This window comes from Lutra lutra, chromosome 4 (assembly GCF_902655055.1).
Source record: "Lutra lutra chromosome 4, mLutLut1.2, whole genome shotgun sequence".
In the NCBI taxonomy this organism is placed as follows: domain Eukaryota; kingdom Metazoa; phylum Chordata; class Mammalia; order Carnivora; family Mustelidae; genus Lutra; species Lutra lutra.
In genome coordinates, this window is record NC_062281.1 from 16571242 (window position 1) to 16587083 (window position 15842).

At 33.5% G+C, this 15842-nt stretch overlaps 1 protein-coding gene across 4 annotated transcripts in view; it reads left to right on the forward strand.

The window, feature by feature from the left end:
* The window catches only part of TMEM65 (transmembrane protein 65), a 73516-nt gene extending 60676 nt beyond the window's left edge, over positions 1–12840 (forward strand). For 3 of the 4 annotated variants that reach the window (XM_047725163.1, XM_047725162.1, XM_047725165.1), the window contains 2 exons: positions 1148–1253; positions 7816–12840. In XM_047725163.1, the coding sequence (XP_047581119.1) occupies positions 1148–1253; positions 7816–7917 (208 nt within the window). In that variant the 3' untranslated portion in view covers positions 7918–12840. The remainder of the gene's footprint in view (positions 1–1147; positions 1254–7815) is intronic. The other variant, XM_047725164.1, reaches the window with a different exon arrangement.
* Positions 12841–15842: the final 3002 nt, after the last annotated feature.

Here is a 15842-nt window from a genome sequence, read left to right on the forward strand (position 1 = left end):
ATTAAAAAAAAAAAGTTAACATATCTGATATTGGGATCCATATTTTTTTTTCTTACAGTTGATAAAGTGAGTTTGTATCCAATAACTGATGGGAAATAAATACTTGAGATTGCCCTGAAAATTCTAGTCTGTTTTTCTTAGTATATCAATCTAATATCATGGTTGGTTTTTTAAAAGATTTTATTTATTTATGTGTGAGAGAGAGAGTGGGCGAGAGAGAGCACGAGCAGGCAAAGGGGCCGAGGAAAAGGGAGAAGCAGACTCCCCAACGAGCAGGGAGCCCGATGTGGGACCCGATCCCAGAACCCTGGGATTATGACCCAAGCCAAAGGCAGATCCTTAACCACCTGAGCCACCCAGACGCCCCCATCTAGTAGCATATGTTAACGTGCTTTGCTTTAAATTTGGAGTGCATGACTATGATTTTATTGCAAGTTTTTTTTTTATTATACCTTGAAATGATCTTTTAAAATAAGAGAGAGGGGTGCCTGGGTGGCTCAGTCAGTTAAGGATTTTTTTTTTAGATTTTATTTATTTATCTGACACAGAGAGAGAGTGCCCTCACAATCAGGGAGAGCCACAGAGGTAAAGAGAGAAGCAGGCTCTCTGCTGAGCAGGGAGCCCCATGCAGGGCTCAGACACAGGACCCTGGGATCATGACCTGAGCCTAAGGCAGACAGTTAACCAACTGATCCACCCAGGCGCCCCAAGCATCTGAACCTTGATTTCAGCTCAGATCATGATATCTGGGTCATGAGATTGAGCCTTGTGTCAGGCTGTGCATTGGGTGTGAAACCTGCTTGAGATTCTGTCTTCCTCTCCCTTGGCCCCTCTCCTACCTTCCCAACCCCCTTGCTTGCTCTCTTTCAAAAAAATAAATAAATAAAACAAAATAAAATAAGAGAGAGTATTTGCTCTAAGTCAATTAGTTTATCTATGTATGAAAATATTAATATTAAAATATTTTTAAACTGTATATTTATGCACAATAAAAATGGAAATTGTAAATAAGCATTTATACCATTTCTAGAGTGCCAGTTACAGGTGTAAAATTATCTTGTTTCTTTTTGTAGCAATTTGTTTATTATCTGAGGACTTTTGTGTGTCTCTTTAAAAACTTATATTCTGTCCTTGTGTTTTTTTAAAGACTTGCAGGCTATGTTGAAGCTTTGGCTTCCAGATTAGGCCTATCAATTCCTGATCTTACACCAAAGCAAGTGGACATGTGGCAAACACGTGTTAGTACACATTTTGTAAGTACTGTATATGGTTTATGATAATGCATTCAGGTAGCCAGAACAAGATACTGTATAATTCAGTCCTTTTGAGAAATTTGAGACTAAATTGATTTGAGTGGAGTTTTTAGAAAAATTGTCTAACCTTTGGCAGTTTTCAGAAGAACAATAATTTTTTATTGTCTACTTTTTGTAGGTATACTTGATTTTTAGAATATTCTTTATATGATTCAGTTAATGTTAAGGAATATCTGTCATATAGTAGAGACTGAAGGACATAAAATGAATATAAATTAAAGTTATTTTTAAGGATTGTTTACGTGAAGAACCGGACATGTAAACAAACTATAATTTAGTGTGACATATGCAGTTAGAGAATTATGCACTAGATATAGCAATAGCACAAGTAAGAGAATTAATATGTTGTGGGGAGAAATTTCTTTTGGTGGGAAGATTTCTTGGTGAAAATTGGATCTCAGCTGATTTTTGTGTTATTGATGGGATGTTTACTAGGTGAACAAGAGAATCTGAGTACATTGACTAGGAGGTAGAAAGATATGATAAAAACAGGGTATGTTCAGAGAAATACAAGAAATTAGGGTATTGCTGGACTATAAAATGTAGTAGTTGAAGAGTGAAGCAGCAGTAGGAAATAGCACTGGAGAAGTAAGAATGGATCAGACAGGAAAGACACTGTATAAGCTCTACTAAGGAGCTTGAACCTCATACGTAGGTGATGGCATTCTAGCGAAGACTTTTAAATAGGAAGGAAACTAGGTGGATCACGATGCCACCAATTAAGTCAAGAAGAAAAAGAGGAAGGACAAGTTATTAAGGGAAGGTTATGAGTTCTGTTTTCAATTCGATAAAGTTGAATTTGAGATGCTTATAGGACATTCAAATGGTAATACCTGGTAGGCATTTGGATTAAAAGTGAAGAGTTAGAGAGGTCTGAATTAGAGATGATGAGTATTATTAATCATTCAATAAAATTAATTGTTTACCTGCTGTATGCATAGTACATATGTAGGAGTTTTGAATATATTGGTTAACAAAACAAGATCTTTTTTTCTGGTGGGTCTGACATTCTAGCAGTGGAGAGAAGATAATAAAAAAATCTGATAAATAAAATGCTTAATGTACTAGAAATTCACAAATTTTAAAGGAATTAAAGAAAAAAAGAAAACAGAGTAGGGTAAAAGAGGTTGGGAGTGCTGCTATGGAGACAGCTTGCAGGATTAAATAGGAGGGTCTGCAGGCCTCACTGAAAAGGTGATAGTTAAAACCACGGGAGAAAGTGAGATTATACAGGACAGTGCTTCTCAAAGTGTAATGTCAGCAGGGCCAACACTACCTGGAAACTTGTTAGAAATGCAAATCTCGGGCTCCACATTAGACTTAACTATTTCTTTGTAAAAATCATACAAAAGTGTCCATATACTGCAATTCGTAGATAAATTGAAGTGAGATTAGCTAGCTAATATCTGCCAGAGTTGTTGAGGAATCAGGATATTCTAACATTCTAGCAATTTGGCTTAACATTTTAGCACTACAATTAGGATCAAGAGAAGATTATTTTCCTAGGCTTTCTTCTCGCATACTTGATAATTCTGTTTTCTTTCTGTATTATAAGCAGTTCCATTCCCCTCTCCTATTATATGAGTACTTCAGTTATTAAGCTAGTGTGTGTGTGTGTGTATATTTGTATTTTGATAAATCTTCCACCAGCATATGAAGTGATTTTATTTCTTAGTCATTGACTCTGCTTCTTTTATGTTAAGGTGAAATCTACTCTGTAACATAAAATTCAATTAGCAAATAGCCTGAAGTAATTTAAGTTAGTGATCAGCAGTCTATTCATGACTTAAGCTAACTCTGAAACTGACCCATAATGGAACATATGCAAATACACAGGCAGTTCCTATTGACATAGGTTGTATTTTAAAAAGCTCATTTATAATTTGGCTATTTGAAACTCAGAAAATATTTTCTTGCAGAACCATATTATGACTGTACTTAAGTTCTGTGGTTAGCCCCAAAGTAGTTAATTATAAGGCCTAGGCTATCATAAGACCTGATAATAATATATAAGTAACTGATTTTTCAGTGGAAAGATGTTTCAGGTTCTGAATCAGGGTATCCCACTTCTTTCCTCCCTTTCTTCCCTATTGACTTTATGACCCATTGAGATAATTGGGTTGAAACTCATTAACTGGCAATCCTAAAGTAAGTAGGGAGGTAGAGAAGAAAGCCTTGGTTTCCCTGGACAGTAGTAACAATGGGTGAGAAGTAGAAGCGGCAGTGGACATTTCGTGTATGTAGGAAAGTCAGGAATCCATAATAAAATAGTCTCTCTCTGTGTGTATATATAAATAAATATAAATGAATACAAACTTAAAGGTCAAGATAAGGATCTAGGATAAACTTTTTCAGCATCTGGAATGAAGAAAACTTCTGTTTATTAAAACTCCATAGGAGTGATACTTTTCAAAGTTTGACATGATGAAAATGACAAATCTGACTGTTAATATAAAGCATGGACATACTGCCACCACCCTCTCTACCACCACAACCAAAACCCAAAAATAACAGAGTTGAAAATTTTTATGCAAGCTGTTGTTGAAACACTAATGTCTAATCTTGAAATTGATTAAAAAACCTGTAGGATCTGATAGATAAATGGACAATGTATAGGAAAAAATATTTTATTCAAGACCATTGATCATGTAGCTAGCCATCATAGCACCAGTAATACTTGATAGAACTTGTTTTATTTATTTGCTTTTCTCTTTATAACTAACTGGAAGTACCTAGAAGAGAGAGATAGACTGCATCTAATTAGTCTGTGTCTCGGTGTACTTGGCACAGAGTTTGGCACACAGTAGAATTTCAATAGATGTTTATTATGAAGAAATAAAACTTAATTGAAAATGTTTAACCTAGATGATCACCCTAGAAATGCAAATTTAAAAAATTGTTTACAAAAATAAACATTTTAAAACTGTTCATAGCATAGGTAAGATTGTATAAAAATTGGTGTGTATATATCATATATGTGTATATATCATATATGTGTACATAAACATATACACATACATATACATATATGTTGACCCTTGAACAACTGGAGGTTGGGGCGTCATCCCCTTCATGAGTTGAAATCCACATATAATTTTTGACTTCCCAAACACTTAACTACTAATAGCTTATTGTTAACTGGAAGCTTTATCAATAACATATGTAGTCAATTAACATATTTTATGTTATACATATTATATACAGTATTCTTACAATAAAGTAAGCTAGAGAAAAGAAAATGTTGCTAAAAAATCATGAGGAAAAGAAAATACATTTATAGTACTGCACTGTAAAAACCCACATATAAGTGGACCCACGCAGTTCAGACCCGTGTTGATAAAGGGTCAACTGTATTTCAATTGGTATATATGTATTTGCAGTCTTTTTGGTCTAGAATAGACAGCATAACATTCATTACCCTATGAATATGCACAGATATTCATATTATTTGATTTTTAAATAAATCATTGGGAAAAACTATACACAGAAATGTTTATTACAATATCACTTATACTGGTGAAAAGCAGTGACTTTCAGTGGTGTAAGGAGAGCTTTAAGCATACTGTAGGCCATCGATTCAGTGGAATTTAGAAGTTTTCCTTTAAGTTTATGAAACAGTTTGAAAAAAAGAGCTTATTATAACATGTGTGGCTGTGGGGGGGGAATTGAAGCAGAAAACAAAGCTATGTTTACATAGTGATTAGACCTACATATAATTACATATACATGGGGTTAAATATTGAAAAGGAATATATACAAAAAGGAGCAAATCCAAATATATTAAGAGTATTTGGTGAGGTTTTTTCCCCCTATCTTCAGAAGTGAAAATATATGTACAATTTCTAAAAGGTATATTTCTACTTGAATATTTCTTTGAAGTTATTTCTTGGCAATTTGAAAAAAAAAACTTTTCCTAGTTGCATTGAACTTTAAATAATACTTATTCTAGAACCTTCTTGTAGCTTGTTTTTAAGTTGTTTTTATTTTTTTACTGTAGATTTAATTTTAATTTTCATTTTTTTTTCATTTTTTTTCTCTCCATAAGATATATCCTCCCCAATGTCCACTTAAAGTATAGTTGACATACAATATTAATTTAGTTTCAGGAGTGCAAAATAGTGATTCAACAATTATATATATTACAAAATATCACAATAAGTGTAGTCACCATCCTTCACTATACAAAGTTAGTGTACAACATTTTTTACTATATTTCCTGTGCTGTACTTTTCTTTCTCATGACTTACTTATTTTCTAATTGGAAATTTGTACTCTTATTGCCTTCACCTATATCACCCATCCCCTCCATCTCCTCCTCTTTGGCATCCACCACTTTGTTTTCTGTATCTGTGAGTCTGTATCTATTTTTTGTTTGTTTTGTTTTTTAGATTCCACATATAAATGAAATCATATGTTATTTGTCTTTTTCTGTCTGACTTATTTCGTTTAGCATAATACCCTCTAGGTCCATCTACATTGTCACAGATGGCAAGATTTCATTCTCTTTTATGGCTGAGTAATACTCCATTTTATGGCTGAGTAAATACTCCATTGTCAGTGTGTGTGTCTGTGCGCGCGCACGCGTGCACATACACGTATATATACACATGCAAGTATACAAATGTATATATGTAGTATACATACATATACATATGTAGTATACATACATATACACGCACAAATATGTATACATGCATATACCTATACCTGCACACACGTATATGCATGTGTGTGTGCATGTACACATAAACTACATCTTCTTTATTCATCTATTTATGGACCCTTAGGTTGCTTCCATATCTTGGCCATTGTAAATAATGCTACACTAAATATAGGGTTATTTATATATCTTTTCAAATTAGTGTTTTTATTTTCTTTGGGTAAATACTCAAAAGTGGAATTAGAGGGTCATATGGTATTTTTATTTTTAATTTTTTAGGAACCTTCATTCTGTTTTTGATTTGACTGCGCCAATTTACATTCTGACCAGCAGTGCACAAGGGTTCCCTTTTTTCTATATCCTTACCAACATTTGTTATTTCTTGTCTTTTTTTTTTTTTTTTAATTTCAGTCTAGTTAACATACAGTGTTAAATTAGCTTCAGGTGTATAATACAGTGATGGAACAATTCTGTTTATTACTCAGTGCTCATCAAGATAAGTGTACTCTTAATCCCCTTCACCTGTTCTACTCACCTCCCATCTGATGACCATCTATTTGTTCTCCATAGTTAATGTCTGTTTTCGGTTTGTTTTTCTTTTTTTTCCCCCTTTGTTTTTTCTTAAATTCCACATATGATTGAAATGATATGGTATTTGCCTTTCCCTGACTTATTTCAGTTAGCATGATGTCTTCTAGATCCATCATGTTGTTGCATTCTTTTTTTATGACTGAATACTATTCCTGTGTGTGTGTGTGTGTGTGTGTGTGTGTTTGTGTGTGTGTGTGTATATGTTTTTATCCATTCACCCATCAGTGGACACTTGGGCTGTTTCCATAGTTTGGCTGTTGTACATAATGCTGCAATAAACATAGGGAGGCATATATCCTTTTGAATTAGTGTTTTTGTATTCTTTGGGTGAATACCCAGTAGTGTGATTACTGGATCATATGATAGTTCTATTTTTAATTTTTTGAGGAACCTCCGTACTGTTTTCCATAGTGGCTGCACCAGTTTGTATTCCCACCAGCAGTGCATGAGGGTTCCTTTTTCTCCACTTCTTGTTTCTTGTGTTTTTGATTTAGTCATTCTGAAAAGAGTGAGGTGATATCTCATTGTGGTTTTGATTTACATCTCCCTGATGATTAGTAGTATGGAACAGCTTTTCATGTGTTGGCCATCTGTATGTCTTCTTTGGAGAAATGTCTATTCAGGTCCTCTACCCATTTTTTAATCAGATTGTTTCTTGCTGTTAAGTTGTATGAATTCTTTATATATTTTGTATATTAACCCCTTATTGGTTATATCTTTTATAGATATTTTCTCCCATTTAGTAGATCGTTTTGTCATTTGTTGATGGTTTCCTTTGTGCTGCAAAAAGCTTTCAGTTTCAAGTAGTTTCAATTGTGTATTTTTTGCTTTTGTTTTTTCTTGCCTGAGGATACAGATCCAGAACAATTTTGCTAAGGCTGACGTCCAAGAGATTACTGACTATGTTTTCTTTTAGGATTTTTATGATTTCAGCTCTTACATTTAGATCTTTAATCCATTTTGAGTTTATTATTGTGTATGGTGTAAGAAAGTGGTCCAGTTTCATTCTTTTGCATGTAGCTGTCCAGTTTTCCTAACACCATTTATGAAACTATCTTTTCTCCATGGCATATGCTTGTGTCCTTTGTCATATATGACTTATTTTTACATGTAAGTTACTATGATCAAAAGAAAGGCAATTACAGTTGAGTTTTATGGTACATAGTAATTGTTTATCATAGCTACTTAGGCAAAGATCCTTCTTCCAGGGATAAAATAACTTTCAAAAAATGTCTTCTTTTGTTTCCTTAGGGCAAAGCTGTTGGGGTGACTATTGGCTGCATTCTAGGAATGTTTCCTTTGCTTTTCTTTGGAGGAGGTGAAGAAGATGAAAAACTGGAAAAGAAAAATTAACCCTATTAGAATACCTATAAAAAGATGTAAACTAATGTACCTCAATTACTAAATATGCTGTCACAACATTTAGGAATTAAGACAGTAACAGTGTATAGATACGGGATCAAATAATTCAGCATGTATTATGGAAAACACTAACTTATTGTGGCTTGGTTTTCTTAGGACATCTTTTTAAAAAATGTTTAGTATCCATTTTGTGTAAATTGTTGAAATGCTTTTTCATCAATGGCAGTCAACATTTTACCTTTTTCTTTATATATCAAAATATCATTTAAGTATCAGTCATTGATGTACTGTACTAAGTTGGGGTTTGCATATTTGTTACTTCATGTGTGTGCATGCATGAAAGGATCTTCTGTCGTTGCTGTTGTTCTCTAGTTACAACTCAGCCTTGAGATTTTTGCCACATAAGATGTGTAATATAAGTTAAAGGTTTTTTTTTACTCTATTTGGGCAACATCAATTTTGTACTGTTTTACATTGAACATTTACAATCATATAATTTTAGTCATTTTTTAAACTCTTAGTCGTTTCAAGGTAGACACACACTTTAAGTATTTTAAGTATCTATTATTCACTTTAATTTTCTGACCTCAATGTCTCAAGAGCCAGAGGTTAATCAGAATGAGTAATCATGTGATGTCCTTATTACATAAAACCATATATGTTAGTAGGTGTATTATTTTCAGTTGATTTTTTTATCTTTAATTTCTCAATTTTAAATCATTGCATGGTAGCTTCTGCTCCAAGAAAATGATGATTTTAGGGTCTTTTATAAATGGGGATTGTGGGATTAGGGTAAAATAAGGGGTTTGACATGACACTTGGAAATTCAGAGGCTAAAAAACTTTTTTAGAGAAAAAGAAAATGGGAACTGTTGAGAAGGCTTATGGTATAAGTGCTAAAGTTGAAGTCATGTTTGGAAGGTTAACGAGATACAAATTCTGTTGTTTGGGATGGATTTCTTTTTCCCCAAAACGTCTTCTCATCTGAATGAATCTGAATACTCCATACTCATAATCCTGATGTCTTATCTTATCACATAAAAGTTTTATTTCTGGATAATTTACTTTGAGGTGAAGACTAAATATTTTATATTTTGCTTTTTGGCTATGAATAGTAATCAAAAGTTACGTGAGGAGAAATCTTTTTTTTTTTTTTTTGTCTTTTTTCTTCTTTGGTGATGTTTAAATAATATTCTAGGTTGAAATTGCTGATTTCCAGCCTTGCATATCCAACATATATAGTACAACTATATATGAGTCATAAATTTTATGAGCCCTTAAAGTTTGTTGTTAGCATGTGGTCTTTTATATAAATGCTAAAAAATTACTCTTACTTGTAAGAGTAAACTCATCATGGAGGAGAAAAACTGAAATTAAGGTAACTATTTGTTGCAAAAGAAGGAAAACTTCTTAAGTGGTTGGATTTACACTTAACTTAGTTTAAAATTTATTTGCACATATTACTTTGACCTCTTATTTTGAGAAGGGCTGTTTTTCCCCCACAAGGCAATTTGTCATAAATTACCCTCTCTGTACTTCAAAATAGCTTAGAGCTATCCTTTAATCGTAGATTTTTGAGAGAAAAGAAGAAAATAAATTATAATATAAAAATAAATATATAACATTCTTACTATGTACAAATAATACAATAGTCTAATTTGATCAAATTAGAATTACAGAACTTGACTTCTTAAACAGAATCTTGGGGTCTTTATCTTCCACATAGTACTACATACACACCAAAAAGAATTTTTTAAATTATTTTAGCTGATAGGGTTAGAGTGCTAATTTAAACAACTTTTTTTTTTAATGTCTAAGTGCATTTGTTCCTAACTTGTATATTGCCAGTCCTTTCTGTTTTCTAAAAACTATTTTGTTGTGGTGCTTAAATTTTCTTCTTATTAATTAAATCCCATATCCAGAAATCTTGCCTGTGAGTTTAGAAAGGGTTTGATTATTGGTTTTCACTTTTTGCTCTTGAAAATAATCCAGTCCTACAGAAGCTTTCAGTTTAGCTGAATGTCTGAAGAATTATTTAAGGTGTCAAAACATAGCATATATAACCTTCATGTTGAAAGATATTTTAATTTGGGGGCATAATATATATCTGAATCATTCAGATAATTAACTTTCAAAAAATGGAGCCCTTTTGTCCTTATCTAAGGTACACATCTTTTCAAGATCTTATTCTACATGAGTATTGGTGCTTTGCACAAAGTGATTTCTGAAAAATGGTTCCCTTTAAGAGAATGACTTCATAAAACCATAGTTTCATGGTACTTGTCACAAATAACCTTATTTCAGATTGAAACTGGAATCTTATTTCTCATAATAGCTATTTCTTTATTGGAAGCACCATAACTATAGTTAAATACAACATGAGCTACTTTAGTACTGTTCGTTTAAAATTCATGTTGTCTGTGTATCATGATTTATTGACTTGTTGATGCATGTGAATTGAGTACATTTTGTTGCCACTGTATGTTAAATGGTGACCAATGTTTTTACAAAGGAATTGAAAAAAAAACACCTTTTAAGAAATTTGGAATGTGGTTTTGATTTTGAAATTTGACTTTCTTCCTAATCTCTATGGGAAGGCTCTGGTTATTCTGTCACTAAAGGAAATAGAATAAATAAATGGGGATTTTTTACAGGATTGTAGCAATGTCACTGAGACAGTAAGATGGAGCTATTTACTACCTCCCTGAAATCCATATTGGAGATCCATTACAGATTATGAGAGAAGAATGGTCCTATATTGAGACAATTTGATCTTTAATAAGATGTCAAAAATAACTCTAGAGAGGTTGGCATAAATCACACTGATGGGTCTTTACAGCAGAGATATCCAGGCCTTCTGTAAAATAAATGCCTCATTTACTCCTTTTTTGGAGTAGGAGGGAAATTTTGAAAGTAATGGGAGTTTATCTTTCACACAAAAAGTTTATGTAAACCATTCTGAAGTAAATCTTCCTAATTTTAGAATTTTATTTTCTTCCTATCTGAAAAGAATGTATTAAATGGAATGTCGTTTTTTTCTTAGTGGCTAAGCACCATCCCCATGGACATTATTATTATGCTGTAAGGCAGTACCTCAGGAAAACTTCCATTTTCCTCCCATCTTTTTACTCTGAGCTTTTGGCAATGGCCTTCTCTCTCTAACTTGCCACTTCTCAGCTATACGGACTTAGCAACTAGATAGCCAGTCTTACCAGGAATTTTTTGGGAAATATTAGGCTGTGGAACCTCAGTGAGATGATGATGGTGGTAATGATGATAATAATGTTAGCTTCCTTTTATTAAGCACTTTCTTGCTGTCATGTAAGTATTTTACACACTTCATCACATTTAATCACTTTAATGACGTTAAGTTGGTGCTATTATTGTCCCTATTTTTTACTGGGTAAATTTTATGTGGAAAGTTAGTAGTAGACCCATGAAGTCACTACTAATAAGTGGACTGGAATCCAACTTGGTCCAAGTATAAAGCCTGTGTTACTATGCAATAGGGCATCAGTTGAATGGACTTTGTAACATCTCTTCTCTGCTTAGGTTCCTTTTTACCTTCAGATTTGTGGAGTTAATTGTTTTCTTACTAAAAACCAAAGGTACTTATAATCTCAATGTTCATTTAAGAAATTCTGTGCATACTACGTGCTCAGAAGTGTTCAAGAAACTGAGTGAACAACCAGAACATTCTCATTCTCCTTAAGTTTATTCTGGGAAGGGGAGACATCAGTCGGGCAAATATACATTTAAATATTTTTTATTGCAGATAGTGGTAAGTTCCAGAGACAAATGAAACGTGGTAAGGGGCATGGAAAGTACTGGTGTGCATATGAGGGCTTATTTTATTTTATTTTATTTTTATTTTTTTTAAGATTTTATTTATTTATTTGAGAGAGAGACAGTGAGAGAGAGCGTGAGCGAGGAGAAGGTCAGAGAGAGAAGTGGACTCCCCGCGGAGCCGGGAGCCCGATGCGGGACTCGATCCCGGGACTCCAGGATCATGACCTGAGCCGAAGGCAGTCGTCCAACCAACTGAGCCACCCAGGCGTCCCTGAGGGTTTATTTTTATGGAGTGGTCAGGGAAGACCTGAAAGAAGTGAGGACATTAACAAGACATGTTATGGAAATCTCAGACATGTGAGGTGTGTTTCACTTGGGAATGTATTGTAAATTTTTTTTTGTTTTGCACTATTAAGACTTTCTGGATTAAATCTAAATAATATTTAAATATTAGAATTGATAATCCCTGCATATTTACTGACAGCAGTAGATGGAAATGGCCCTGAAGCCTGGGGAAGCTGCCTGGGAATTCAGACTGTATATGGATAACCCATCTGCAAATTATTTAGGGTTTGTCATGTGCTCATCATGAAATCTTACTAACAGATCACATGTTTTTACCAAAGCAATAAATGCTATTGGTATATGAGTTGTAACACTGAAATTGGTTTCTCTTCTTTAACTTTTAGAAATGAAGTACTGCTTAAAGCAAGGACATAAAACATTTTAATTTTGAAGCTTTCAGAACTTTTAGTGTCTACCGATCTTGTGCTGACAGCAATATGAAGCACATGGTGTTGTGTATTGGTTTTTATAATAAAATGTATGACATCAAACATGTTAATGCCATTGATGGATTTACGAATGAAAGAAATTTGAGCAAATTCTTTTATTGACACCAGTTAAAAGAATAAGCACCTGAGAGATTGCATGATTTCCCCACAACTACAAGTCAAACTTTTTGTTTACAGGAATAGAATGTGAGAGTGGCAACTCAAGAATTAAACTCAAAGGAACTACTTTTGAGGAGAGCTGGGGTGAACCTTCAAAACCTGTTTGATGAAGGAATTTTTTGTGAGAATTGTGAAATTCAGTAAAGATTTGGCATTTGTTAATATGAAAGCTATACATTTGTGTAGTGCTTTACTATTTATAAAATAGTTAGCAGATGTTAGATATACATGGAGTTTAAGAGAGTTAGTTGAAAAAAATTGAGGGTACTTTAATTCGAATAACAATTTTTCTCTCCTGCATGTCAACCCCACCATCACCATTCTTGCACAACAGTGGTTATTCTATATCTCTTTACCGTAGGTCTCAAGTGCATTTTTCTTCCTTATTTTCTCTTCTTTTCCCCAACCTCGGGCTAAAGGAAATGCAGTTTTTAGAATATATATAATGTCCCATGCTGTTGGGAGGAGAAAAAGACAATTTTTAGTTCATTTTATGGTTAACAGTTTTAACTGTTCTTTCTTCCATACTAATTCATGCTCACATTTCATAAAAAGGAAAAGATTTGACTGTGCTTCAAATGTCAGTACCACAAAGAATGGGATTTCATCCAACTTGTTCATTTCTCTGTCTGTAATGCATTACATAGTGCCTGAAACATGGTGGGTGTACAGTAGATTTGTTTAATGGGTCAAACAGATAGCCAAATGCTTGATGGGAAATACACTATGTATGTATCTTCTGTTCTGCTGGTTATCAAGAAAACAAATATTTGGTTTGGCATGATTTATTCTTAATGAACTTGTGTTGGGGGGCAATGGTGATCATTTTATTTTCTCTTTAATCTGTACTAATTTTTCCCTTGAGGATTAGTATTAAGTATATTAGTCCACAATATCTAGAACCCATAGGCACTCCTCTTTTTTCTGAGGAGGGCATTATTTACCCAACTCTGAGCTTGGTACTCTTCCTGATCTTCTCATTATTTCACAGAGTTCAGCTTTGTAATTGTATTTCAAATTCTTTCAGTATCATAAACCAAATATTTTAAAACTTTTTGACCTCAAGAGTCCTTTGAGCTCTGGAAAAAAAAAAAATACTGAGGTCCTCAAAGAGCTTTTGCTTATGAAGGTTATAAAAATATTTATTGCATTAGAAATTAAAACTGACAAATTACAAAAATATTTACAATTTATTTTAAAATAGTAGTAAACCAACTTCATGTTAACATGAATGATACACATTTTATGAAGATAATTTTCTGAAAGTATAATATAGTGAGAGAAGTAGCATTGTAGATCTCTTTAATGTCTGGCTTGCTAGAAGATGGCTGGATTCCCATATATTTTTCTGCATTCAATCTGTTTGGTATTTATTTTGTTTGACATATATGAAGAAAATTTTGCCTCCCACAGATATATAATTGGAAAAAAGAAGAATATTTTAATAATCTTTTTATATGACTAGATTTATTCTTGGACACTACTAACAATGTACAGGGGGTAATTTCCAAACAGTTCATTGCACTGTAGAATTCAAAACCGTATCAATGAAATTTTGCACTGGGTTACATTAAAACCTATTGGTCTACCTTGCCCTTTGACTGAACATTTTCCAACGCATGATTTTGTAACACCATACATTTGGAAATTATTGATTCACCAATTATGCAGATCTTCCCAATGTTAAATCATTTCCCACATAAAATTTAAAAATCATGTATAATATGACCAGTGATATCATTAAAAAAAGCACCTCTTAAGTATTGGGGAGCTTTCAAATTCAGATGATAGATAACATGTTTCCCAAAATTCTGATTTTCATGTGAAAGCTTAAATTTTGTCATTGGAAACACATACCATTAATTTTCCTTGAAGTAACCATGTTTAAGAAAATGTCTGCCAAATATGCACTTCTGAATAACCAAGTTTATCTCATTAAACAATCTCATAATTGCTTTTCTCTAGGACAACCATCATATTTTGGTATCCCCAGAAGTACTTTGCACATTTGCCATTTCATACAGAATATTAAAAAGACATTTACTCAACAGTCAATATTTAAATAATTCTGATTGCTTTTTGAAGGACACGGAGTAAAGCTTTTCTTCTCCCTCTCCCCCAAATATAAATGCATGGTAATGAAGAGTACAATGAATACCAGTGTCTTTATTCATTCTAATGTTGCTGCTTTTACCTACCATGGTTTTTGCATCATCAGTGAACATGTCACCACAGTGAAAAAGGTAAATAGGGTTTTAGTATATTATGAAACTGGTTTTGACCTCACAGACTCCCTAGGAATCTGCAGACCATGCTTTCATCCTTTGAGAACTGCCATCCTGAACTTTCCTAATTAGTTTAGATTAGATTTAGCTGTAAGTAACAAAACCCCAAAATAACAGTAGCTGAAACAAGATGGGCCTTTATTTCTCTCTCAGATAAAATTGTTGTAGTATGTTGTCCAAGGCTTGTATAAGGGTTGTGTACCACAAAGTAACAAAGCTCAGATTTCCATCCTTCTGCTTCATCATGTAATTAGTTTTTGTTCTCAGTAGTCACTTCACGATCTAAAATGGCTGCGTTAGCTCTGGCTATCACATCTTCAGTCTATCCAGAAGGAAGGAACTAGAAAGAAAAGGGCTTGAACCAACTTTTAAGTCATATAAACACTGAACTGAAAGAGATGCTTGTAAATCTTCCCATCTGTATGACTGACTATATAGCCAAAAATTCAAAGGAGGAAAGGACATTTTTGGGGAGAAACTAGCCATGTATCACAGTCTGTCGTTTTGGCTACCAAATATTCATGTCTCGCCTTTTTGTCTATATGAAAAACACCCATCCATAGGGGAGTGGGCTATAACTTCTGTGCAGTGATTGCGTTCAACTCTAGGAATATATTGTTCTCTCTATAAGGCTTTAAATTGGCTCATTGGTATCAGATATCCTATAAATGAAAAAAGTATCTGCCCCTAACACCAAGTATTGCAATGACCACTTCTATTCAGAAAAGGAAAGAATAAAAAATACAACCATCACTAGTTGCTAGAAATTATTACGTCCACCACTACCATATCTCAGCTCATCTCGTTGAAGGCAGTGGAGACCTGTCTAGGCAGGACTCCAAAGAGGAGTGAACATTTTAGAAGTGAGTTGACTTCTAAAGTTGCTTTTA